Consider the following 26,948-nt stretch of genomic DNA (forward strand, 5'->3'; position numbering starts at 1 on the left):
AATCAATGTGGTATAAGTATATGGTATCATGTTATTCAGTTTGCAGATTAAATTCGCAGTTTTTACCCATAACCTTATTCTCGATTTTCCTTGAATTTCAAAACACAGATCTCATTTAACACTTTGGTTGCCTAAGGTTAAATTAATGATATACCATAGATTGCCAGCGCTATTTGTCTATGGAGAAAGTCGCCTTCTTTGCAGGGCTATAACTTTTTAAATTCTATTGCTACATTGCCATTATTAGGGCCCATTCAAAGTCCTATATGTATTGTTCATTGTGTAGCAACGTTAAACTTTTTCATTCACATATTCATAGTAAAGTATGGTCTAATGTATAAGTATGTTTTCATCTCTTTCTGCAGCTTTCTCCAGAACGTGATATATAGCCCCAAATGCATTATATTGATGATGAAATACAGTTTGATGGCAATCAGCGCGATATAAAAAATTCCAACTAGACGTACTTCTAGAAGTTACTACACGTCATCTGATGTTGACTGGATGGGCGAGGGGGCGTTTATAATTCCGTGGGCAGCGTTATACCAATCATCTAATGTGGGTCAAATGTTGATAATATCAGTTATTATCGAAGACGGTAACGTTACACGCTGAAACTCACCCCAGTCTCCGCGCGCCGTTGGGCGATCATCGTCGAGTAGAAATTTTATCATTATGGGATATATTATTACCCGGTCCATCTCCAGCTTGTATAATGGTATATACGTCCAAATCATGTTGTTTATCGAGTTATTGGCAATCGATCGCTATTTAGTGTGACGAGCTAGAGTGCCGGAACCTATACCGAGTGCCCGGAAGTAATATGGCCGACCAGCAAAACCTCTACTGCGCTTCCTGTTAAGCGGTTGCGCCGATCGGCCACCAGATGGCGCTCCTGAACCGCCAGAGAGCTCAGTGGGTCCTGCTGGTGTATCTCAGGCCAGCGGAGGGACATTATGAATCCGATCGCAGATTTTTGAAATATTGATATAAGGACGTCCCCCGGCAACTTTAGCATGGCCAGGAAAGACGTCTAAAGACGTGTCCCGGCAGTCAAAGTGTTAATAATGCAAAACGTCAAATGTCAGACATATTGAATAAGTGGAACCATGTGAACCCAGCTGCCATGGTAAACTATTATGGTTAAATAATGAACCAGACATGTCTTAGAATGATCACGTGACACCAGGCGAGAAGGGGGGTTATGCAGCTTTTGACAACGCCCAGCCTGACGCGCTCTCTCCGTCTTCCTTTACGTCCTCAGAGAGTATTTATATTCAGAGGGCTTTGCATTTGCTCGTCATCATTACTTCTTTTCATTTGGTTTAACTTTAGGCTTCATATCAGAAGAAAATGTCTGGTCGCGGAAAGGGAGGAAAGGGACTGGGAAAAGGAGGCGCCAAGCGTCACCGCAAAGTGCTCCGTGATAACATCCAGGGAATCACCAAACCCGCCATCCGCCGTCTGGCTCGCCGTGGTGGAGTGAAGCGTATCTCCGGTCTGATCTACGAGGAGACCCGCAGTGTGTTGAAGGTCTTCTTGGAGAACGTGATCCGTGATGGGTCCGTGTACGTTTTGATAGTTCGTTTTTCGTTTCAAAAGGAAAAAACGAAAAAACGTTTGAAACCAAAATCGAAAAAACGGGGAAAAACTGAAATACGGACCTGTTTTTCGTATTTTGGTATCAGAATCAAATGAAAAAAATTAGTCAATAATGGGCCGTGTACGTTTTGATAGTTCGTTTTTCGTTTTTGATGTGAAGAATGGAGAACGGAACCACGTGACAAGTACATTTTTCAATGTAAAAGCCATGCACGATCTAACGTTTTTTTTTCAAATCTAAGTGTTGTAGTATACTATTAGGATACCATTGATGATGTATGCAGTGATTTTGGTGACACTATACACTGTATGACGTGAAGTTATTGAATCTTTTTGCAGTGTCTCTTTTCGGTGTTGCACTTTTTAGACGGTCCCTGGCTGCGCACTTGCCTCGTCAAGGCCGACTGCACATATAGATCATTATTATTATTAAATGTACAGCTCAGAGGCCGGCTCGCCTCGTTTAGGTGAAAATAAGGTTGTAGCTCATTGTCTACCTTACTACGATAGGAAAGAAGTGTCCTTTGTGTTTTAAAAACGTTACCTAAATCTCCCGATTCCGATACAATAAAGCGAGTCTTCATCACAAATCATATTCTCAAAATAATCGGATCGGCAGATATTATTGCTGGCGGACCTATTTCGGCCTGCGGGCCGCCTATTGCTGACCACTGAACTAGGATATCTGTATAACGTGCGTTTAGACAACACTGCTTGGGACAGACCACACAGGCTATTTCCATATTATTAGGCTATTACTTCACATAAAATATCATGTCTAAATGAAATGCACAAAACAAAAAATGTATGTATCATAACGTTACCCTGGTATAGATCTGTATGCATGTATTTATGTATTTATTCATAACGTTATACATATTCATTAACGTTAGATCGTGCATGGCTTTTACATTGAAAAATGTACTTGTCACGTGGTTCCGTTCTCCATATCAAAAACGAAAAACGAACTATCAAAACGTACACGGCCCATTATTGACTCCTTTTTTTCATTTGATTATGATACCAAAATACGAAAAACAGGTCCGTATTTCAGTTTTTCCCAGTTTTTTCGATTTTGGTTTCAAACGGAAATAGGAAACACCTCGTATTTCCGTTTTTTTTTCGTTTTTCCTTTTGAAACGAAAAACGAACTATCAAAACGTACACGGACCGTGATGCCGTCACCTACACCGAGCACAAAAGAGGAAGACCGTCACAGCCATGGATGTGGTCTATGCTCTGAAGAGACAGGGACGCACTCTGTACGGCTTCGGCGGCTAGACTTCTATTCAACCAACTATCCTAACACCCAAAGGCTCTTTTCAGAGCCACACACATGTTACTAGACTTGAGTCAATTCCATGTTGCGTCTCGGAATAAGATTTACCCTTAGCTCCCAGACATGTACGCCTTGTAGTCGCTTTGGACAATGCATAATTCTATACATGTAGTATATAAATGATTTATATTAGGGATGGGCGATATGACCAAAAACGTTATCGCGATAAAATTATAAAATTATTTTCATATAACTCGATATCGATAATTATCGTCGATATAATGTCTGTCAAGTTTAATTAACTTATTATGCCCGGCGCCGATACGCGGGCTGACTTGTTTTGCTGCTGTGAATGTCTCGAGAGTCGCACGATTTAGTGCTTGAATGCCACCATCCACGCCAATGTTAATGTTAATATCGCCTAATCTATGTTTTAAATTATGGCTATGTGTCTAATCTGCCCGTCGCTTATCAAATAATCATTTTCCAGTCAACATTGTCAAGGCAGATTGGTTTTTTATCGCTTCATTTCCGTTTGATAGCATTTTGAAAATCACCCGTTTTCCAGTGAAAAACAACCAATTATATGATAATCGCCTTTTACTGGAATATTCCAGAACGTTGATATTTGTCGGCCTATTTATGAATCGTTTTCAAATAAACGCCAGATGATCGATAGTATATGTGCACGCACGCACGTTCGTGCCGCACACTGATAACCGCTGGTCTTATTTCCTCATGGCTTTTACAGTGAAAACAGCTATATCACATATCACATAAACGCTTATATCTCTGTGAAAACGAGTCTGATTATCCTAACACTGATAACATAGATTCCTTACCTGACATCAGATGGTATCCAAATGGTATATTCCAATTCCTGATCACCATTCGAAAAAATCGATAAGTGTATAGATCTAACGTGTATACAGTAGAACTCATGATCCTCGCAGCTCAGAGGCTCCAGGATGAACTCTGGTAGACCCCGGCTGCATCAGTGAGAAGTAAAATGTGGAGTCAGAAATCTGTTCTCCCATTCACTTTCATTGAGTCCATTCCAAAAGGGTGATTTACCACCTGGGAGACGATAGGGGGCGCTTTTTTCAGATCTGAGCGGCGGCGGTCTAGGATATCCAACGGTAGGCTCGCGTGATGCAATATGATTTCAGATCGCTAATAAAAAAATAAAAAAAAATACCCGAGAATAGCCGGAACGTGGCACTCAACGGTCGGGGCCTAAACCCGAATAATCTTGGGCGTGGCACTCAAAGTGCAGCATTGCTGCATTATTTTGAATAACTGATTCAGTCCAGAACACCATTGCTGTCTGTTCTGTTAGAATTCCATAGCTGTAGTTTGGGGCAATAACAATGGTGAAAGTAAGTCATTCTTATACATAAGGTACTTCATATTGGCTAACTTCTAGTCAGTTAAATTAATACTCTAGGATAAGTTATCCATACTGTTTGAACTCTGTTGCCTACTGCCTTACACTGTAATCACTACAGGGTAGAATATAGTTTGAGGCTCAAACTATATTCTACCCATGTGTAGCATCCTGAATATTCTTCTATTATTCAGAAGTGCTAACGTAACCTTCTACTTCCTCTTTGTGCACAAAGACATCATTGATATTCTCACAAGCAATGATATGAGTTTCTCTTCCTTCTATCGGCCGGAATATGGACCATACACAGTATCGCTGGACCATATTCAACATCCTCCCCTGTGTGACTAGTAGGCGGGACCAGCAGGGGGCGGTGTCAGGCAGAGAGTGTCAGAGAGAGATGGGATGAGATATATGGAGGCGGAAGGAGATCCTCTTCGGCAGTGAACTTGAACACGAACAGTCGTAACGGACGGGGGCTCGGGAGAGCCCTGTTGCAGAAGTTATGTTGGAGGGCCCTGTGGGATAGCGACGGGTGATAGGAAGTACTTGCTAGTTGACCTATCCTAGAAGTACCAGCGATAGTGTGTGAGCAAACAGTGCAGAGCCAAGCACTAACAGTCGGGTTATAGTAGTTACTGTGTGCGGTATAAGTAACGTGCGGCTAACAACATATCAAAGTCCTTAGTAGTCGGGTTATAGTAGTTACAGTGTGACGGTATAGAGTGCGCGCCCCGAGACGCGCGTGGACCTACAACCGGTCTGCTCCGGCTGCCTTCAATCAGTCTGCGCCGGCTGCCTGCAATCAGTCTGCCCCGGTTACCTGCGACCAGATCTGCACCCGGCTGCCTGCAGCCTACGGGAGTTTGTCCCATCCAGCAGGGGTCGTCATCACTCAGCACGCGCTCTCAGCCGGCGCTGCCTCTCTGCCCCAGCTCCGCCTGCTAGTATCCTCACCGAGAGCGTTCGACGCCATCTTGCTTTCCGGACAACAGTGGCGCGGCGAGGCAGCCATTTCGGATGAGTACAAATGGGCATTGATGCTCCCAAGCTATTATACAGTATACAGTGTGGTGCAGCCTGCAGGGCGAAATTAACGTTGCTACTACCGTTCAATAGGGGAACCCCAAACAATATATGCCGGCATTAAGATAGGACTTTTACTGGTATTTTGTGGGCCCACTCTTTTGCTTTCTGTTTATTTCCTTTGAGTGTGATACCGTGTTGGTGTAATAATATTTTCCCATTCAGTGAACCCTTCTATTCCTTCCCTATGTCCTCCCTTCTTTCCCCATATGACGGAGTACTAGAGCAGTATATGTAAACCCTTAGGGAAGGTATTGATACTGTGTCTAGCCCAGACGTGGGCAGCACTTAGTATGGGTACAGCGAGAGCACTTGGTGCCTAGGGCTTAATTACATAATTACCAGACTGTAACTATCGTGTAACGATGACTATGGTGCAATAATTACCAGACTGTAACTATTGTGTAACGATAACCATGGTGCAATAATCACCAGACTGTAACTATTGTGTAACGAGAACAATGGTGCAATAATAATCAGACTGAATGGGAGCACGGTGTGTGTGTCTTTTACTGAGCCTAATCTTAACCCTTTTGATGCGGGTAACATATATACTATTAACCCCTTCCTATTTAACCTTCCCTTTCCTACCGTAAGGTTTCTGGTGTTAATGAGGGAGGGTACTGCTTGCGGGGGGAACCAAGTTATTTATTTACAATCCAGTCACTAGGTGTGGGAGGGTGCTAAGGGGACAATTGGGGAGAGTGAGGGTGTGTTGGGGAGTACTGCTGACTGCCCTGGAAGGGAGAGGAAGACCAGAGTACCGGACTAGGTTTGTAAATCCTGGGCCCCATCCACTCCCACTGCCAGCCTCCAGTTGACGCTCCTGACCCCAAAGACGGAGGTGCAGCTAGCCAGAGTTCTACTGTGTCTCGCTACCTAGTGACCGTGCACCACAGTTCCCACGAAGCAGGGATAATCCACCCTGCTACACATGTAACTCTTGTGTGCATGTATAGTATATATATAAATCCACTTATGTCTGAATACACCCTCTGCATATCATCTTTTTTATATACCTTACCTTATACCACTGGTCAGTATGACTTACTACTATAGTGTATTTATACCTACTGTATAACACTGTACATACATCTGATCAGCATTATTACAATACTCGGTATAGTACTCATTTATTATACTTCAGTTTAATCCTATTGCACTTTACTTTTACATTTGTACTCTAGAAAGACGCCAATTTATTTTCGTTGTACTATATAATGACAATTCATTTTAATCTAATCTGATCTAAAATAGTGAAATTAAAACTAATTTGGCTGGAACGCTCTCGACGAATGTAAATATCAGTCAAACAAGGCACTTATTGTAGAAGCAAACATTTTCTCCACAAATATTCTATATGGAATTCCGATTAAACTTATTCCTTAAGAGGTGATGTCATTATTAGTTGCTCCCAGGTCGAAACTGTATGTGGAGAGAACAGTACGTTTAAGTATACATTTAACTTATAATAGGCATGGTTATAGATGTTGTAGAAGTATTGCTTTCTCGGTAATAGAAAGACGTTTTGTTGGCGGTTTTCCAAAAGACCAGTCCTCCAATAACCTCGTTCCCAGTTGTATCTCCGTGAAGTCCTCCAATAACCCTGTGAGGTGTAGGCGGAGTAACGACCTCACAGAGAGGAGACCAATCAGAAACGACTGCGCCTCCACGTTAGTAATATAAGGCCAGAGTTTCTACACAGCAGAGAGAGCAGCGTATTATTCTTGTTGAAGTGTAGACTGAAACATAGTTTCTCATAATGGCCAGAACTAAGCAGACGGCTCGTAAGTCCACCGGTGGCAAAGCGCCAAGGAAGCAGCTCGCCACCAAGGCTGCCCGTAAGAGCGCACCGGCTACCGGCGGCGTGAAGAAACCTCATCGTTACAGGCCCGGTACCGTGGCGCTGAGAGAGATCCGTCGTTACCAGAAGTCCACCGAGTTGCTGATCCGCAAGCTGCCTTTTCAGCGCCTGGTCAGAGAAATCGCCCAGGACTTCAAGACCGACCTGCGCTTCCAGAGCTCTGCTGTCATGGCTCTTCAGGAGGCCAGTGAGGCTTACCTTGTCGGTCTGTTTGAGGACACCAACCTGTGCGCCATCCACGCCAAGAGGGTGACCATCATGCCCAAAGACATCCAGCTGGCCCGCCGCATCCGTGGAGAGCGAGCTTAAATCGACCTGTTGCTGACCACTGAACTAGGATATCTGTATAACGTGCGTTTAGACAACACTGCTTGGGACAGACCACACAGGCTATTTCCATATTATTAGGCTATTACTTCACATAAAATATCATGTCTAAATGAAATGCACAAAACAAAAAATGTATGTATCATAACGTTACCCTGGTATAGATCTGTATGCATGTATTTATGTATTTATTCATAACGTTATACATATTCATTAACGTTAGATCGTGCATGGCTTTTACATTGAAAAATGTACTTGTCACGTGGTTCCGTTCTCCATATCAAAAACGAAAAACGAACTATCAAAACGTACCCAAAGGCTCTTTTAAGAGCCACCTCAATAATCATGAATGAGCCCAGTTTCCTTATTTTAACTATGTTCTGATTCCATGTGGATGAAGTTGGTGATTTGTAATACGTTCGTTTGATGACCATCGTAGCTCAATACCGGGTAACTAGAATGATTCATAACTCGACCAGGCAAAACGTAATATTGAAGTCATATGTTCATATTCAGTTAGTCTTTATCTGATCCATTAGTTCATCGAATACACTGCTGACTAGTAATAAGTAAAATAATAAAGAAATCGAATATTCCATTAGATTGGAATCTGTATAGGACACTAAGAAACAAATGCACTAAGCTGATTAAAAACTCTAAATGTGCCTACTATCTTAATGCAATTCATGACAATTTGAATAACCCTGCAAAGTTTTGGAAACTTGTTAAATCCTCCTCAGGTTCTATCACTCCAAACAGCCTTCCTGATCTCTTAAGGGTAAATCAGAGTGAAATCAAGGGCAAAATGGATATTGCAGACAGCTTTAATAATCATTTTATTTCTGCTGGCTCAATCTTTGATTCTAGCAACTCAGGGATGATCGCTGCAGAAGGAGAGCCAGGTCCTCCGCCACTTGACCCTGATCAACTGTTCACCTTTGCCCCCATCTTGACTTCTCAGGTTCACAAAGCTTTAATGAGCCTAGATGTAAAGAAATCTTCAGGCCCAGACAAGATAGAGCCGTTCTTCTTCAAAGTTGCTGCAGGTCTGATTGCAGAACCCATAACCTCTATTTTGAATCTCAGTCTTTGTGCTGGTGAATTACCTAGCTCATGGAAGTCGGCCATGGTTCTCCCCTTGTTAAAGGGCGGAGACCCCTCTGACCTAAATAATTATCGCCCTATTTCCAGACTGTCTGTAATGGCCAAAGTCTTTGAATCTCTTGTAAACGAACAACTGAAAAAGTTTCTAACTGACCATAATATTCTTAACGAGTCTCAGTCAGGCTTCAGATCAGGCCATAGTACTACTTCAGCAACTATGCTAGTCTCAAATGACATAATTGAAGCACTGGACAAGAAAAAACACTGTGCAGCATTGTTTGTTGATCTGTCTAAAGCTTTTGATTCTGTGGATCATGCATTGCTACTGCAAAGGCTTGGCTGCATAGGTCTTGGTAAAATGGCTTTGAGCTGGTTTAAAAACTATCTATCTGAAAGAACTCAGTGTGTTTCAGTAGAAGATTATACCTCAGCTGCTCTTACTGTAAACAAAGGTGTTCCACAAGGTTCTATTTTGGCCCCTGTCTTATTTTCCATCTTTATAAATGAACTAGGAAATGGGATAAACCCAGCACGTTTTCATTTATACGCCGATGATACAGTTGTTTACACAGTGGCTTCCTCTTTAACTCAGGCCATAGAGCTTCTACAGGATGCTTTTAATACACTACAACACTCCTTGCTAAGGCTAAGACTGGTCCTTAATGCAAAAAAGACCAAGTACATGACCTTCTCTCGCTCTCGAGCTAATACAGCTGTCCCCCCGATTCTGACACTGGAAGGGACATGCCTTGACAAAGTAGCATCCTATAAATATCTGGGCATATGGATTGATGAAAAGATGGCCTTTGATGTTCATATTGGGAACCTACTGAGAAAACTTAGACCTAAACTGGGCTTTTTCTTCCGGTTAAAGAAATGTTTCCCGTCTGAAGCCAGGAAGAGAATTGTGCAGAGTTCCTTTCTGCCTGTATTAGACTATGGCGATGTAATCTATATGCATGCTCCTTCCTCCCTGCTTAAAAAGCTGGATTCTGCGTACCATACTGCCATACGTTTTGTAACAGGTGCAGGCTCTCGCACCCACCACTGCACTTTGTATCAGTCATTAGGATGGTCCTCTCTGTACCAAAGAAGACAATCACACATGTTGATTTTTATCCTTAAGTCATTGCTAGGTAAGCTGCCCTTATATATCTCCAGACTTCTGTCCTTTTATACTTGCTTTTTTAATACCAGACGAGCAGCAAATGGGATGCTGTTAAATGTTCCTTTGATGCAGTCAGAGCTTGGTAAAGCTGCATTCTCCCACTATGCTCCCTTTTTATGGAATACGCTGCAAGTGAAACTTTGTCTACAGGCACTTCCTACTGTGAATGCTTTTAAAGGTATGCTACGATTAGCCCTTTATGAAACATGTAACTGTTTTACCTGATGCTATTGTTGATGTGATTATGCTCCTTGCCACTGCACAAATGACCCTCTGTATTTATATTTGAATTGTATGTTTTTTGTTTAATGCCCTGTTTTATGTTGAAACTTGTTGTGTGCTGTGTTGGTCAGGACTCCCTGGAAGAAGAGATCTTGTATCTCAATGGGACATTCCTGGATAAATAAAGGATAAAAAAAAAAAAAAAAAAAAAAAAAAAAAAAAAAAAAATATGACCCATATAGTTGAAAATAAATACAATCCGGATTCTCAGTGTTTGCTCCAGAGCCTTGTCTGGAGTTCATTTTGGTTGAGCCTGCATGCTTTCCCCATTTCCAAAATGGTCAGTGTGGTCCGGTACTGTCCATGGTGCTGTAATAGTCAATAGTGACTACAAGTAGCGATTCCACACTTCCAAACAATCTCGAGATAACGAAATAAATTAATCCGTTATCACAAATACACTTTTTGTTATGTCGAGTAAATGATAAAATGAATAGTAAATCAAATGTATGTATGGCCTCTTAGGGTTTCCGTAGAATACACCTGTATAATCTTTTTTATATACTTGTGTGACTATATATAATATCCCTTACCTTATATCACTGGCCAGTATGACTTACTACCATAGTGTCTTTATACCTGTAACACCTGATCAGCATTATTAGTAGTAGTACTCATAGATAATCGTTTAATTTAAGAGGGTAAAGCAGAACAAACTCATGGCTGAAACGCTTCTGCCCTCTACTGGCTAAATGAGAACTTAACTTCTATTAGCTTTACACACGTGCGCCACGCCCGACCAATCGTATCGTAGAAGCCACGTAGTACTATTTGCATCGACCTCCTACAAATAAGGCAGGAAACAGTAAGCGACCATCAGTCCGTCACCATTCGATTCTGATAAGCCGTCGAATATGCCTGAACCAGCCAAGCCAGCGCCCAAGAAGGGCTCCAAGAAAGCCGTCACCAAGACCGCTGTCAAGGGAGGCAAGAAGCGCAGAAAGTCCAGGAAGGAGAGTTATGCCATCTACATTTACAAAGTCCTGAAGCAGGTTCATCCCGACACCGGCGTTTCCTCCAAGGCCATGGGGATCATGAACTCCTTCGTTAACGACATCTTCGAGCGCATCGCTGGAGAAGCCTCGCGCCTGGCTCTCTACAACAAGCGTCGCACCATCACCTCCAGGGAGATCCAGACCGCTGTGCGTCTGCTGCTGCCCGGTGAGCTGGCGAAGCATGCTGTGTCTGAGGGAACCAAGGCTGTGACGAAGTACACTAGCTCCAAGTAAACTACCCTGTTCACTGAAGATTAACCCAAAGGCTCTTTTAAGAGCCGCCCACTCTGTCCTGAGAGAGTTATTCCTATTATTTTATAATCGCGCTGTTCATCAAAGTGGTTGAGTGCCGGGTATTTCCTTTCGTTTGAACAGTTATTATCATGGTAGGGGGGGTCTGTCGGGAGATGAAGTTGTATAATGTTACTTATTGATTAATAAATTACTTACAACTGTAATCATAGTTTGGATGGCTATTAACTTGCAAGTTATATTTACTAGTCAAAATCCTGTGATTGTAGGTTGTTGACAAGTAGCTAGGTTGGATAGACTAGCTTGTACATCACATTTATACAGTAAATTAATATATCTTCACCTGCCGTATTGGAACCCTGACCAATAATACATTATTGGACTTTATAATACACATGGATAATGTTTATTTTAGCATTTTCAAAGTGGAAATGATATTCCAAACGTCCTATGATTTCCAACAGTCTAGTGCAAATAGTATTCATTATTTGATCATATGAGCTCTGTATATTTCTGTATAATTTACAACCTTGCGTTGTATGTTAAATGCATTATTACAACCACAATAACCTTTTATAACATTATTGTTGACATCAAACTGCAGCAATCAGAAGTATAAAATCTGACTTCATAAGTAACCCTCAGCAATACTGATCATCTCCGGTCCCCTCCTCCATGTTTAGCAGGATACACAGCCTCCACATCTGGCTGAAAGGTTACTCTGCTAAACAGGCATCCCCTGTGGTTTGGACTTCAACAAATTCACTAATAAACCACACCATGCTCTCTCCACTTGTAATGTTAATGCTTCAAATCTAGTCACAATTTCTCTAGATGTGTTTCTGTCATACAACATAAAATCACAGATTAGGGCCTAACATTTCTGAACAGTACTAATAAGGACACTTTTGATCAAACTGATCAGCAGCTCAATAGTTGCTTTTATGTTTCACAAGGTGCTCTGAATCTGCCCTTACAAAAAAAATATTTTCTGTTTTACCATGGTACCAGTCATATAAATTATTTACCATGGTACAGCCATATAGTAAATGTAATGGAACCATTAATAACATGGTTATAACATGGTATAGTCATGGTATTTTAAACCATGATATCAATGGTACATGGCATAATTTGTTATCATAGGAATGCCAGGATACATTTTTGTAAGAGATGTTTCAAAATGGAAATGGGGGACCCTGATGTAAACAAGACAAACATCTTTCTCTGGCCTGCATCCCCATAACAATTGTGTGTATTGAGCTGTACTGTATTGTACCCATTCTGCAATCTGTTAAAAATTGATTGATTGATTGAACATTTTATTAACAGATTGCAGAATGGGTACAATACAGTACGGCTCAATACACACAATTGTTAAGGGGATGCAGACCAGAAAAAGACTTTCGTCTTGTTTACATCAGGGTCCCCCATTTTCAATTCATCATAACATAATTATATGACACACATGACATACAGATAGACAATACTGCTACATCTATACATTTATGACATACCAGATTTACAAATACAATATTGTTTGTGATACAAAAAAGTCTAAAAAAGAGAGTATATACATTTGACAAAGAAACTGTACATTGGAGGTTGGGTAGGAGGGGGTGGGGGGAACTGTACATTGGAGGCGGTTGGGTGGGGGGTGGATTGGATTATCGACAAAACCTTACTTGGTCCCAAGAAGAGGGTCTTGTGTATTAAATAAAGTTTTCATTCATTAATTCACTCTGGATCTGGTAAATCCAGTAGCAATACACACAATTGTTAAGGGGATGCAGATCAGAGAAAGACGTTTGTCTTGTTTACATCAGGGTCCCCCATTTTCAATTCATAGTGACATTTATGACATAAACAACATACATGGCATCATGACATTTATGACATAGGGACATACATGACATACAGATACAGGTATATAGTACTGTTACATTTGTCACATATACGATATGCAAATATACAGTACTGTTACCCAGAGATCCTAACAGTAAATATATACATATGATGAGGAGGAGACTGTACATTAGGAGGGGTGGGTGCGTGGTAAAAAATATATACATAGGGGGGGGGGGGGGGGGGGGGGGGGGGCGGACATATGTTGCGGCATAATTTGCGAAATGTGTTTAGTCCCTTGTTTGTATGATAACAAGCCTTTTAGTTCATGGTTCAAAGTAATGGGAAAAGGGTGCTAGATCGCCATCAATCAGAAGCTAGCCACAATACTTGCATTCACGCTCTCCAGCACACAGCCTCCCTGCCTGGCACAACAACCACAACAGTAGGGTCTATAGTCACAGTCAGGACAGTAGGCTCTACAAGTAGGCTCCCTTAAAACGCTAACGCTATTAAAAAAAATAATACAGTGGAGGTTAAAATAAGAATATGACTTGGCCTGAAAAAAAGTTCAGTCAGGAGATTTTGTTCTGCTTTAATCCCTGAGAGCTCTAGGAGATCCAGAGATGGGAAGGGGTAGAGGAGAGCTCTAGGAGAGGTAGAGGAGGAGTAACATCACAGACTAGGAGAAGAAATCTCTGAATAGAATTGTGCGTCTTGCACGCAAGACAATCGTGTCTAGCCTGCCAGCTCTAGAAGAGATCTATGGTGCCAGGCTGCTTTCCCGTGCCTCTGGCATTATCAACGACCCCTCTGGTCACCCAGCCGCAGGCCTCTTTGTCCCCCTCCCCTCGGGCAGACGTTACCGCTCTATCACATGCTCTACCTCTCGGTTTACAAAGAGCTTTTTCCCCAGTGCTGTGCGGAGCCTGAATGACTCCAAAGGCTAGTTTTGTATTTTATCCTATTTTGTTTCTGTGTTTTTATTAGTTTTATTAGTCAGTGTAGCATCCTGAATATTCTGCTAAGTATTCAGAAGTGCTGACTAACTGTTACTTTCCCTGTGTGTGTATAAAGTGTGATAAACAGTGTTCCTTTTGATATCTCGCCCGGTCTAATAACGAGGTGAGGTGCTACTCTTCTCCGGCTTCATTATGGATCACTAACATAACATTGAAGCATCTTTCTCCCGTGCTGAAGTGGTCCTATAGTGGGATCAGTTGCGGTTGCCAGCAGGGGGCAGTGGTGGCAGGTGGAGCGGAGGAGAGAGGGAAGCAACGAGGAAGAGAGGATTACCTGGGAGCCAGAGCACCAGGAAGCTCTCTTCGGCAGTGAACTCGACCATGAACAGTCGCAACTGTTTAGCTGTGTTTAGGGTAGCCAAACAGTATTAGCTCACGCGCCAGCATCAAACAACAGCCGCAGTGGACGTCTCCCCGACGCCGCAGAGGACGCCTCTTCCCACCAGCAGAGGTTGCCACCACAGCACACTCCTCCAGTTCACCACTGCCCATGCTGTTCACCCCAGCCCGCTGGCTGTGCTCGCGGGATCGCCCGACGCCATCTTGTCACCTGGACGAGAGGTGATAGGAGTGGGTCCGCCATCTTGGCTAAGTACGAACGGTACCTCGTGTGCCCACAGCAATGTCCATTCAAGCGAACGCTAACGACCAGTGTCTAAGGGGTACCCCAAACAATATAAGCCGGCTTTAGTGTAGGTTTTATTTGGTAACGTGGGCCCACATTTACTTGGTTTCTTTTGTATTTTTGTATTATTATTGTTATTTGAATTCCCAATGAATCATCTACTTTGTGCCTGGGTCTCCCCTAATCTAAGCGGGGTTATTATTAATGTATTGAGCACGCGGTGCCTATGATGGGAATAGTGTTCCCCTACATTACCAGTGAGAGCACCCGGTGCCGTTTATGAATACGTGCTATCTGAATAATCTGAAGTACAACTTGTAACTGATAAACTGACCAGGCTTCATATAAAGTAGACAGAATTGGGAGCACTGTGTGTGTGTCTGTTTCTTCCCTGGGTAAATACTTGTGACTGGTATAACTATTTAACCCTTCCACCCCATTCGCAGCACATTAATTAAAGGGTCTATACAGGTGGTCAAGGAAGGGTACTGCTTGAAGGGAAGCCCAATAACCCTATTGAACTGACAGTCACCGGGTGTGGGAGGGCTGTCGGAGGTACTGGGGGAAGTGAGAGTGTGTGGGGAGCTACTGCTGACCGCCTTGGAAGGCGAGGGAGACCAGAGTACCATCCCCCAGGTTAGTAAATCCTGGGCCCCATCCACTCCTGCTGCATGCCCTCCAGAATGACGTTCCGGGCCAAAGACGGGGGTACATATAGATCCAATTATATAGTATCCTGCTACCAGGTGGCTGTGTACTACTACTCCCATAAGCAGGGATAATCCACCCTTCTACATCAGGTTTGTGGAAGCGCTGTTTTAACTATGATATGCACTTTTAGGGGATGTTCAATATCAATTTTAGCATTTGTCCTTTTTATACTGTCTGTGTTTTTACATATTTTTCCTGTACTGTTTACACAGTGTTTGCTCATGTACCGTATTCCAATGTGGATTCGTCCATACATGCATGGCAATAAAAATCTTTGACTTTGAGGAGGAGATCCAGGGGTGGGAGAGGGATGGGAGAGGTAGAGGAGAGCTCTAGGAGGAGATCCAGGGGTGGGCGAGGCACTGGGAGGCTGTAGCCCTCTTCTCTGACACCATGGAAGGATGGGGAGGAGGAAGGTGCTGAAGGACTGGGCGTCCTCTTTGGACCATTCATACTTCTCCATCAGGACCTGGAACAGACCCCATGGCTTCAGCTTGTTGATGTGACGCAGGTCGCCTGAGAGAGAGCGAGAGAGCTATAACAAACTGCCTCTTTGCACTGCTGCTGCTAGACATTGCACACACATCCACACACTCACTATACAAGCACTCACTTTAGACACTTTGAACACTTTTTCACTACACTATATTTGATCTATTTAATAAAGAGATTTGCACTACATCCATACCTCATCTTTGCATTTAGCATTTTTAAAAGTTTGCATTTTTGTACCTCATTGGTACTTAGGTTGTTCTTTAGTTGTATTGTATATCTGTATAGTGTTGGGTCTTTATTCCTCTTTTACTTACTTTTTATTTTACTGCTTGAAGCACATTCTCGGGGGCTCATAAAGAACCAAGCATTTCACTGTAATGTACATGTACTTTATACATGACAAATAAAAGCAAACTTGAACTACTTGTAGGCACCGAATGAATACATTCATTAATTAATTCATTCATTCATTCATTCATTCATTCATTCATTCATTCATTCATTCATTCATTCATTCATTCACCTATGGCGCTATTTCAGCACCATGGACAGTACCAGACCACACTGACCAACCATTTTGGAAACCGGGAAAGCATGCAGACCAACCAAAATGGACCCCAGACAAGAATCTGGGGCAAACTAATGGGATAGATAAATTGAATAAGTGCAACCATGTGAACCCAGCTGCCACGAGGAACTCATGAACCAGACATGTCTTAGAATGATCACGTGACACCAGTTCTATGGTCAAAAGTGTGTGAGAAGGGGGGTTATTATGGGCTGCAGCTTTTGGCCACGCCCAGCCCGACGCGGTCTCTCAGTCTTCTTTTACGTCCTCAGACAGTATTTATATTCAGAGGGCTTTGCCAGTTTGCCTATGTTCGTCATTATTTCATTTGTTATTAGAACTCAACGCAGAAGAAAATGTCGGGTCGTGGAAAGGGAGGAAAGGGACTCGGAAAAGGAGGCGCCAAGCGTCACCGTAAAGTTCTCCGTGACAACATCCAGGGAATCACCAAACCCGCCATCCGTCGCCTGGCGCGCCGCGGAGGAGTGAAGCGCATCTCTGGTCTGATCTACGAGGAGACTCGTGGTGTGCTGAAGGTCTTCCTGGAGAACGTGATCCGTGATGCCGTCACCTACACCGAACACGCCAAGAGGAAGACCGTCACAGCCATGGATGTGGTCTATGCTCTGAAGAGACAGGGACGCACTCTGTACGGCTTCGGCGGTTAAACTTTTATTCAATCCAAACTATCACAAGACCCAAAGGCTCTTTTCAGAGCCACACACATGTTACTAGAATTGAGTCGATTCCATGTTGCGTCTCAGAATAACATTCATCCTTAGCTGCTAAATATGTACGCCTCCTAGTCGCTTTGGACAATGCACAATTCTATACGTATATATATTATGACTTGTACAGGGCGTGAAAATTGCATACAGGTAATTGAAAATGTCTTAAGCTTGAGAAGAGAAGTAGCCTATTATGAGGGATGGCTATTTGATCTGATCATATACATGCATTTAAGATGCTAGCTCTTTTGACACTGGTCTGAGCAATACTGTAAATGGATACGACTGAACTGGATCTCAAATTCAAGTTAAAAGTTATTTTTGTCAAATACACTACAATAAATACAGTGGCATTGCAGGTAATAACATAATTGTTTCCAGCTCAGACCCAACAATGCATACAAGAATAGTAACAATGGGTAAGATAACATATAAAATCAGATTAAATAAAATAGTAAATTATTTACAGAAAGTGTCTTACATAATATGTAAGACACTTTCGGCACATTACAATAAGTGTATGTGCATAGTGTGTGTTCAATTCGTTTTTAAAAGGTGTGTCTGTTCAAGGATCTCATTAGAGGCCACGGGACTTTAGGAGCCTTCCTATGTGTTTATGTAAATTAATGAAGGTATTGATTCGACGGCAGAAAATAAAGTGAATATTTGGTTGAAATATTCACAATCAGGTCTATTTGCGACCTTGTAGTATACTGGTCAGATTTTACATGAATCATTCACCACAGACGTATGTGGTGGAATTAATGATAAAAGAAAGCAAATGTTTGACAGGAAGGTTGTAAACAGGATGGTTAAACAAGTATAACTGCCTTCTGTGATGAGACTGTAGGTGATGTTTAATTAAATGCAATGAGGCAAGGATCACAAATAGAATATCAGAATTGTCACTGCTGTGCAGAATATGCAGTAATAGGAGCTTAATAAATAGAAGATACAGCGTATTTTCAGGGGTGGAAACAGTGGCGGACTGGGACACAAATTCAGCCCGGGACATTCAGACGCACCAGCCCACACACCGGCCCATGCACCGGCCCACGCACCGGCCCCGAAACCGGCCCACACAACGGCCGTTATGAAACACTTGTCCAGTATTAAACAACCCAAGGCTGTGGCTAAGGAGTCAGGGAGACCAAATCTACACACCGCCCCTAGATGTGCACTCATGCACAGTGCACGCACACACACACACACACACACACAGAGACACACACATACATATACCGTTACTTCCTGTCATTGGCATATTATTTTTTTTTACTAACATCTTAGTGCCTCATTAGCCTAGGGATTAAGGATACATGAAGTATTAACTACACCATAATAATATTGAGGTTTTGATCCATAGAAAAGGTCTGTGCTACACAATTTCAGTTAGATTGGATTTATTGTCCTTTAATTTGGCACTCATGACATTAGTTGCTTGCCGTTTAATCAACATCGAAAGACCCCCCACTTCCTCCCAGACACCCATTCCAAGAGCTTGTTTTCTCTCTCTCTCTCTCTATCTCTCTCTCTCTCTCTCTCTCTCTCTCTCTCTCTCTCTCTCTCTCTCTCTCTCTCTCTCTCTCTCTCTCTCTCTCTGTGTATGTGTCTCTCTGTGTGTGTGTGTGTGTGTGTGTGTGTGTGTGTGTCTCTCTCTGTGTCTCTCCCTCTCTCTGTGTGTCTCTCTCTGTGTCTCTCTCTCTGTGTCTCTCTCTCTCTCTTTCTCTCTCTGTGTGTCTGTCTGTCTGTCTGGACTGGGCTATCTCTCTCCCCTCAGGGTCAGCTGTGCTGGACTGGGCACTCTCTCTCCCCTCAGGGTCAGCTGTGCTGGACTGGGCTCTCTCTCTCCCCTCAGGGTCAGCTGTGTTGGACTGGGCTCTCTCTCTCCCCTCAGGGTCAGCTGTGCTGGACTGGGCACTCTCTCTCCCCTCAGGGTCAGCTGTGCTGGACTGGGCGTTCTCTCTTTCCTCAGAGTCAACTGCATAAGAAGAACATCATCAATCAATAATAATGGCTTGAATTCATACAGCGTTTTTAAGCCTTTTGAAAACACCCAAAGTAGTAGTAGTAGTAGTAGTAGTAGTAGTAGTAGTAGTAGTAGTAGTAGTAGTAGTAGTAGTAGTAGTAGTAGTAGTAGTAGTAGTAGTAGTAGTAGTAGTTTATTCAGTCATCATCTCACACAATACAATATACACCATCATTTAACAATATTTGATTTTACAGTGACTGAGAAGGTACAGACTGAAGCAATGCTTATATAGCCTATGCCTGTCCTATATTCTTAACAACAATTAAAAAAATTAAGACTCCAAAACAGTATTCTAAAAGAAAATAGCAAAAAAAAACAGTATTATTCACCCTTGTAGTTTTCAAAAATAGCTTTACAAACCATTTTCTTAAAAACCAAAAGCGAATTACTCATTCTTAACTGTATATCAGCATTGTTCCACAAAGCGCTTCACAGAAACCATCAAGCATTCACACTCATACAGTCATATGCTACTGGTGGTCGTGAGCAGCATCAGCAAACACAGCTTCCCTGTGGCAGACTGACGGAATCATGTCTGCTATTCAGCGCCAACCACCATCAACAACCTTCATAAATACATTCAACATTAATGGAATAGGCTAACTACCAACTTAGCTGTAGCAGTTAGCTGTTATATGCAATCACATTTGTTTAACTACGGGGTAGTAGTTGACCTAGTTGTTAGCTTAAGCTAGTTAGCTGTGGTTATCTACAAACATGTAGATGAGACTAATCGAGAACATGGCTAACTGTTGGGAATTCTAAGGTACATCTTATTTAAGCATGTAAAATGGCAACTAATCAATTCAATCAATTAGATTACCAATATTATATCAACATAAAAATTTGAAAGGGAACATAATAGTATTTTATTTGAGTATTTACTATTATAATATTAGTAGCCAATTAATTTGCAGCCCGTCCTAGGTTCTGATTGGCTCTCTAGGTTAGCACTTTAGCTTCTGATGCTGTGGTGGGCACTAGTCCTAACATTGCTAACTAAACTTTTAGTCAGAGAAAAAACGTCACAAGTCACGACTATTTACGTCCACGTGCTGTAAGGAATCAGGAATACGGAAAGCACATTGTCTTGTAATAGAATGACTGAAATCACTGCAAGAACTAGTATAGGCTAGCTAGCCCTCATGAACCGGCACACACCAACAGTAGAATATGCACTAGGCTACTGCACGCACCTGTCAGGTTACCGTTGGTTCCTTCCACTTGAACTTCATGATCATTAGCAGCAGCAGCTACTCTAACGCCAGCCCTTCCTCTACTAAACATGTCTGTAATTTTAGAACATTGTTCTGCGTCTTTTACTAGCAATTCTAGCTTTTTCAGCTCCACCCTTTCTTTTTTTGCATTCTCCATTTCTGCGCTTCTAGGCCTACTCGCGGTTGGGAGGAAACGTGAATCTCATTCACTGATGTCTCATGTCTCATTCAAGACTGGCTAACAAAAGCATGTCTTTCACTTAACACCAAGAAAAAACAGTGTGTATGATGTTCACAAAGTCACCAGTAGAGGTCACTCACTCTAATGTGTTTCTGGGAGAGGCGGAGCTGGACATTGTACATTAATTCAAGTATCTTGGGGTCACATTGGACTCTACATTGACCTTCAAAAAGTAATGTGAAGAAAGTGACAAACACAGTCAAGTTTAACATCGAAAACTTCAGGCAGATCAGGCCCTGCCTGCCAGTTAATGCTGCAAGGATGTTTCTGCATTCAATGATTTTATCACACATCGAGTACTGTTTTATCAACTGGTCTCTTTCATATGTCACTACTCTTACACCAATAGAATTACTCTACAAAAAAGCCATAAAAGTATTTGATAGGAAACCAATTTCATTTCATCACTGTAATGTTTTAGAAAAACATAACATGCTAAGTTTCGAGAATTTCCAAGTTTTCAAATATACTTGCTTCATGTACAAGGTTCTGCATGGACTTGCCCCTCCCCCATTGAATGAGTTCATCCAACAGAAAGGAGACACTGGCATTACCACCAGGGCCATCAGTAGAGGGGACTGTAAGGTGCCTTTTCGGTATACTACCATTGCAAAAACTGTGTTCTCTGTTAAAAGTGGTAACTACTGGAATAGCCTACCAGTTGTGATTAGAGAGTGCCCTACATACTCCATGTTCAAGACCCATCTTAAACTGCATCTTAAGGCAAACCAGAACTGTGATCATTTTTAATCTGATTTAGTTTATGCAACTTGTTTATTGTTTTATTGCCGGCCCACACACTGGCCCACACACCGGCCCACATACGGCCCACACACTGGCCCACACACTACACCGGCCCACACACTACACCGGCCCACACACTGGCCCACACACTGGCCCACACACCGGCCCACACACTGGCCCACACACCGGCCCACACACTGGCCCACACACCGGCCCACACACCGGCCCACACACCGGCCCACATACTGGCCCACACACTGGCCCACACACCGGCACACACACTGGCCCACATTAGTGGCCCACACACCGACTCACACACCGGCCCACACACTGGCCCACAGACTGGCCCACATACTGGCCCACACACCGGCCCACATACTGGCCCACACACCGGCCCACAGACTGGCCCACATACTGGCCCACACACCGGCCCACATACTGGCCCACACACTGGCCCACATACTGGCCCACACACCGGCCCACATACTGGCCCACACACCGGCCCACATACTGGCCCACACACTGGCCCACACACCGGCACACACACTGGCCCACATTAGTGGCCCACCGGCCCACAGACTGGCCCACATACTGGCCCACACACCGGCCCACACACCGACTCACACACTGGCCCACACACCGGCCCACACACTGGCCCACATTAGTGGCCCACACACCGTCCCACATACTGGCCCACACACCGGCCCACACACTGGCCCACATTAGTGGCCCACACACCGACTCACACACTGGCCCACACACTGGCCCACACACTGGCACACACACTGGCCCACACACTGGCCCAAAAAAAAAAGTTAAAAAAAAAAAAAAAAAAAAAAAAATTGGACCAGCCCACTTTGGTTCCGGCCCATCGGGATTCGTCCCGAATGTCCCGATGGCCAGTCCGCCACTGGGTGGAAATAATGTATTTGCTGTACACAGCATTCAGTTTATACACACCTGCAAGTCGTCTACCTCTGTACCACTCTGTGTATAACTTTTACATCGCAGCATCCTCAAGTGAAATAGTTAATGAATGAAAACTTTATTTAACAGATTGCAGAATGGGTACAGTACGCCTCAATACATACAATTGTTAAGGGGATGCAGACCAGAGAAAGACCTTTGTCTTGTTTACATCAGGGTCCCCCATTTTCAATTCATAGTGACATTTATGACATTACACAACATACATGACATTTATGGCATAGGGACATACATGACATACAGGTATATGGTACTGTTACATTTGTGACATATATGATATGCAAACATACAGTACTGTTACCCATAGATCCTGACAGTATATACATATGATGGGGATGAGACTGTACATTAGGAGTGGGTGGGTGGGAGAGAAATATACATACGGTGGGGAGAGAATATAATACATACAGTGGGGAGGAGACTGTACATTAGGAGGGGGTGGGAGAGAAATATACATACGGTGGGGAAAGAATATACGGAAGGGAGGAGACTGTCTATTAGGAGGGGGGGGGGGGGTTTGGACATTTACGGTGGCCAGTTTCGAATTGCAGCCTCCCGTAGGTGCTCTTTTAGAGCGGTTTTGAATGTGGGTAGGGATTCACATTCCTTTACAGCTTTGGGTAGGGCGTTCCACATTGATGTGGCATAATTGCGAAACGTGTTTAGTCCCTTGTTTGAGCCGAATCTGGGTTTAACATAATTTGTTGAGCTTCCTCTGGTGTTGTGGTCGTGGTATTCCCTGACCTTTGGGAAGTATGTTGACATGTACATGGGTACCTTAGTTGTATAGTGTATCTTGTAGACCAGGCCCATTGCAAGTTGCTGTACTCTGTCGTCTACTCTAAGCTATCCTATGTAGTCAAAGTGGGCAGGGGTGAGGTGGGTTCTAGGAGTAAGGTTAAGTAGTAGTCTGACCAGTTTGTTTTGTGATGTAATCTTGTTTTTAGCGCCTTTGAGGTGATTTGTTACCATGAGGTGCAAGTATAGTCGTAGTACCCTTGAATGAGTGCTCCTGCCAGAGTCTTCAGGGTATTCTTGTTTACCAGAGTGGACAATAACATGTAGCAGACAGACTACCATACTTCACAACAGTGCAAAATACCCTTTGCAACAACCAACTGAGTCCTATCAATTGGAAACATATTGAAATGTATGTCATAATGTGCATGCGTATGTGACGGATCATATTGGTCTGCGTTGTGTTGATGTTAAATGTTAATGACCCGAGGGGGAGTCGAACAGGGGGCTCCCGCGCCGCGGGCGACGACACAGGCCGCTGCACTAAGAAGTGAATTCACTCCTAACTACCGTACCTATGCCTCTGTTAACCCTGTTATGAGGAAGTGAGTTTAACTTACCAGCCCGTAATGCCACAGTCACTTGTCAACACCCCTGTTTCTGTGACTGTGGATAGACTCACGGGCTTCCCCGTTACACGTAATTACGCGCAATGACTGCATTAGCACCGTTGGGATGACTATGGTCAGAGCGTGACACGTTTTATTCCCCCTGTTGTGCCAGCTGTTATTATTATGACTCGTATGCTTTATTACTAACTAACTTGTGCCTATTATTACCATTGACATGTAATTGAAACAGATTTTTTTCATTGTTAAGCTTTCCGTCTGGGCTTTAATCGACAGCACGCAGCAGTTTGACAATATAGGCGAGTCTCTCCCAAAAGGAAAGTTACATTGTACCTTCCTTGTGTATTTATTTTTTTATCTTCATAAAAGTAATTGTAGATTTAATTCATCATGAGCTACATAAAGCCTTCCACAGAAGTGGTAATCTTCCACAGAAGACGAGGTAACACATATCATGCCGACGCCAGAAATGACTGTGTTTACCAGCACTGAGAAAGTACAAGTTTATAACCAAAAGCATGACACCAGATGCCTTGTTTTACTGCCAGTCCCTCACCAGGCAGCTCAACTCACCGGGGAACGAGTACTGACTGGATTATAATGACATTTAAACCATTTTAAAACCAAAATACTGAGACAAGTTGCTGCTCACTGCACCATGTGATAAGATACTGTTTGTCTAAAACACACAAAAGGCTCTTTTTAGAGCCAACCACTACTATCCCTGAAATGGCACATTCTCTCCTAATGCATTGTTTAATTAATAGTGGATAGAAGCAAATCTACTATCTACTATAGATACACTTAATTATTCTAAATATTTTGTTTACATTGAATGTAATGATGTTCCTCTGTTTTAAGTTTAATATCAGTCTAGAAGATACTGCTATACATATATTCCCAGAAAATATTAATTAAGAGGCACTTAACCAAAATACAATCGGATGTATTGTGCACATAATTAATGAAACCTTGTTTTATAGGGACTGCTGCCTTTTAATTTCATTGAGCTGTAATTAACAACACAAGGATTCAATGTCCCCAATGGTATTCAAACTAATTTACTCCCAATAACTCAAACTATAAATGGACGTATGCAAAGCAGTTTTGGGACGTTAGTGAGATAATGTGCAAAATACATTCTTCACACATTTATTTGTTTCCCCTTTAAAGTTCCATCCTTGTTTATACAAAAACAGCTAGTTTCAATATCAATCTTATATCTTGAAAGGCAGCTTTTAACAGGCAGCATTGCTGCATTATTTTGAACAACTGATTTAATCCAGAACTCCATTGCTGTCTGTTATAATTCCATAGCTGTAGTTTGGGGCAATAACAATGGTGAAAGTAAGTCATTCTTATACATAAGGTACTTCATATTGGCTAACTTCTAGTCAGTTAAATTAATACTCTAGGATATGTTATCCATACTGTTTGAACACTGTTGCCTACTGCCTTACGCTGTAATCACTACAGGGTAGAATATAGTTTGAGGCTCAAACTATATTCTACCCATGTAACTCTTGTGTGCATGTATAGTATATATATAAATCCACTTATGTCTGAATACACCTGCATATCATCTTTTTTATATACCTTACCTTATACCACTGGTCAGTATGACTTACTACCAGTGTATTTATACCTATAACACTGTACATACATCTGATCAGCATTATTACAATACTCTGTATAGTACTCATGTATTATACTTCAGTTTAATCCTATTGCACTTTACTGTTACATTTGTACTCTAGAAAGACGCCAATTTATTTTCGTTGTACTATATAATGACAAGTCATTTTAATCTAATCTGATCTAAAATAGTGAAATTAAAACTAATTTGGCTGGAACGCTCTCGACGAATGTAAATATAAGGAGTCAAACAAGGCACTTATTGTAGAAGCAAATATTTTCTCGACAAATATTCTATATGGATTTCCGATTAAACTTATTCCTTAAGAGGTGATGTCATTATTAGTTGCTCCCAGGTCAAAACTGTATGTGGAGAGGAGTCAGGACAGTATACATTTAACTTATAATAGGCATGGTTATAGATGTTGTAGAAGTATTGCTTTCTTGGTAATAGAAAAACGTTTTGTTGGCGGTTTTTCCAAAAGACCAGTCCACCAATAACCTCGTTCCCAGTTGTATCTCCGTGAAGTCCTCCAATAACCCTGTGAGGTGTAGGCGGAGTAACGACCTCACAGAGAGGAGACCAATCAGAAACTACTGCGCCTCCGCGTTAGTAATATAAGGCCAGAGTTTCTTCACAGCAGCGTATTATTCTCCTTGAAGTGAAGACTGAAACATAGTTTCTCATAATGGCCAGAACTAAGCAGACGGCTCGTAAGTCCACCGGTGGCAAAGCGCCAAGGAAGCAGCTCGCCACCAAGGCTGCCCGTAAGAGCGCACCGGCTACCGGTGGCGTGAAGAAACCTCATCGTTACAGGCCCGGTACCGTGGCGCTGAGAGAGATCCGTCGTTACCAGAAGTCCACCGAGTTGCTGATCCGCAAGCTGCCTTTCCAGCGCCTGGTCAGAGAAATCGCCCAGGACTTCAAGACCGACCTGCGCTTCCAGAGCTCTGCTATCATGGCTCTTCAGGAGGCCAGCGAGGCTTACCTGGTCGGTCTGTTTGAGGACACCAACCTGTGCGCCATCCACGCCAAGAGGGTGACCATCATGCCCAAAGACATCCAGCTGGCCCGCCGCATCCGTGGAGAGCGAGCTTAAATCGACTTGTTGACTAGTTGTTCCCCTAAAGGCTCTTTTAAGAGCCACCTCAATAATCATGAATGAGCCCAGTTTCCTTATTTTAACTGTTCTGATTCCACGTGGATGAAGTTGGTGATTGTTAATATGTTCGTTTGATGACTATCGTAGCTCAATACCAAGTAACCAGAATATTGTAGTCATAAGTTCATATTCAGTTAGTCTTTTCTCTGATCCATTAGTTCATCGAATACACTGCAGACTAGTAATAAATATGACTCATGGTTTAAAATAAATACCATCCGG

The 26,948-nt window shown here is 42.7% G+C and overlaps 5 protein-coding genes across 5 annotated transcripts; all 5 read left to right on the forward strand.

The window, feature by feature from the left end:
* Positions 1–1,353: 1,353 nt before the first annotated feature.
* LOC311229806 (uncharacterized protein) lies at positions 1,354–2,883 on the forward strand (the record flags this gene model as incomplete). Its single annotated transcript, XM_084315880.1, has 2 exons — positions 1,354–1,555; positions 2,798–2,883. 2 exons carry the CDS (start codon positions 1,354–1,356, stop codon positions 2,881–2,883), a joined length of 288 nt encoding a protein of 95 aa, XP_084172006.1.
* Positions 2,884–7,116: 4,233 nt separating this feature from the next.
* On the forward strand, positions 7,117–7,527 carry LOC311230433 (histone H3.2; the record flags this gene model as incomplete). The annotated part of the gene is made up of 1 exon (XM_084316706.1): positions 7,117–7,527. One exon carries the CDS (start codon positions 7,117–7,119, stop codon positions 7,525–7,527), a length of 411 nt encoding a protein of 136 aa, XP_084172832.1.
* Positions 7,528–10,953: 3,426 nt separating this feature from the next.
* On the forward strand, positions 10,954–11,328 carry LOC311230364 (histone H2B-like; the record flags this gene model as incomplete). Its single annotated transcript, XM_084316633.1, has 1 exon — positions 10,954–11,328. One exon carries the CDS (start codon positions 10,954–10,956, stop codon positions 11,326–11,328), a length of 375 nt encoding a protein of 124 aa, XP_084172759.1.
* A 5,640-nt stretch (positions 11,329–16,968) lies between these two features.
* On the forward strand, positions 16,969–17,280 carry LOC311229368 (histone H4; the record flags this gene model as incomplete). Its single annotated transcript, XM_084315450.1, has 1 exon — positions 16,969–17,280. The coding sequence occupies one exon, from the start codon at positions 16,969–16,971 to the stop codon at positions 17,278–17,280; it is 312 nt and encodes a 103-aa protein (XP_084171576.1).
* Positions 17,281–26,252: 8,972 nt separating this feature from the next.
* LOC311229807 (histone H3.2-like) lies at positions 26,253–26,663 on the forward strand (the record flags this gene model as incomplete). Its single annotated transcript, XM_084315881.1, has 1 exon — positions 26,253–26,663. The coding sequence occupies one exon, from the start codon at positions 26,253–26,255 to the stop codon at positions 26,661–26,663; it is 411 nt and encodes a 136-aa protein (XP_084172007.1).
* Positions 26,664–26,948: the final 285 nt, after the last annotated feature.

Source organism: Notolepis coatsorum, assembly GCF_963971535.1.
Source record: "Notolepis coatsorum genome assembly, chromosome: 6".
NCBI classification, from domain to species: Eukaryota; Metazoa; Chordata; class Actinopteri; order Aulopiformes; family Paralepididae; genus Notolepis; species Notolepis coatsorum.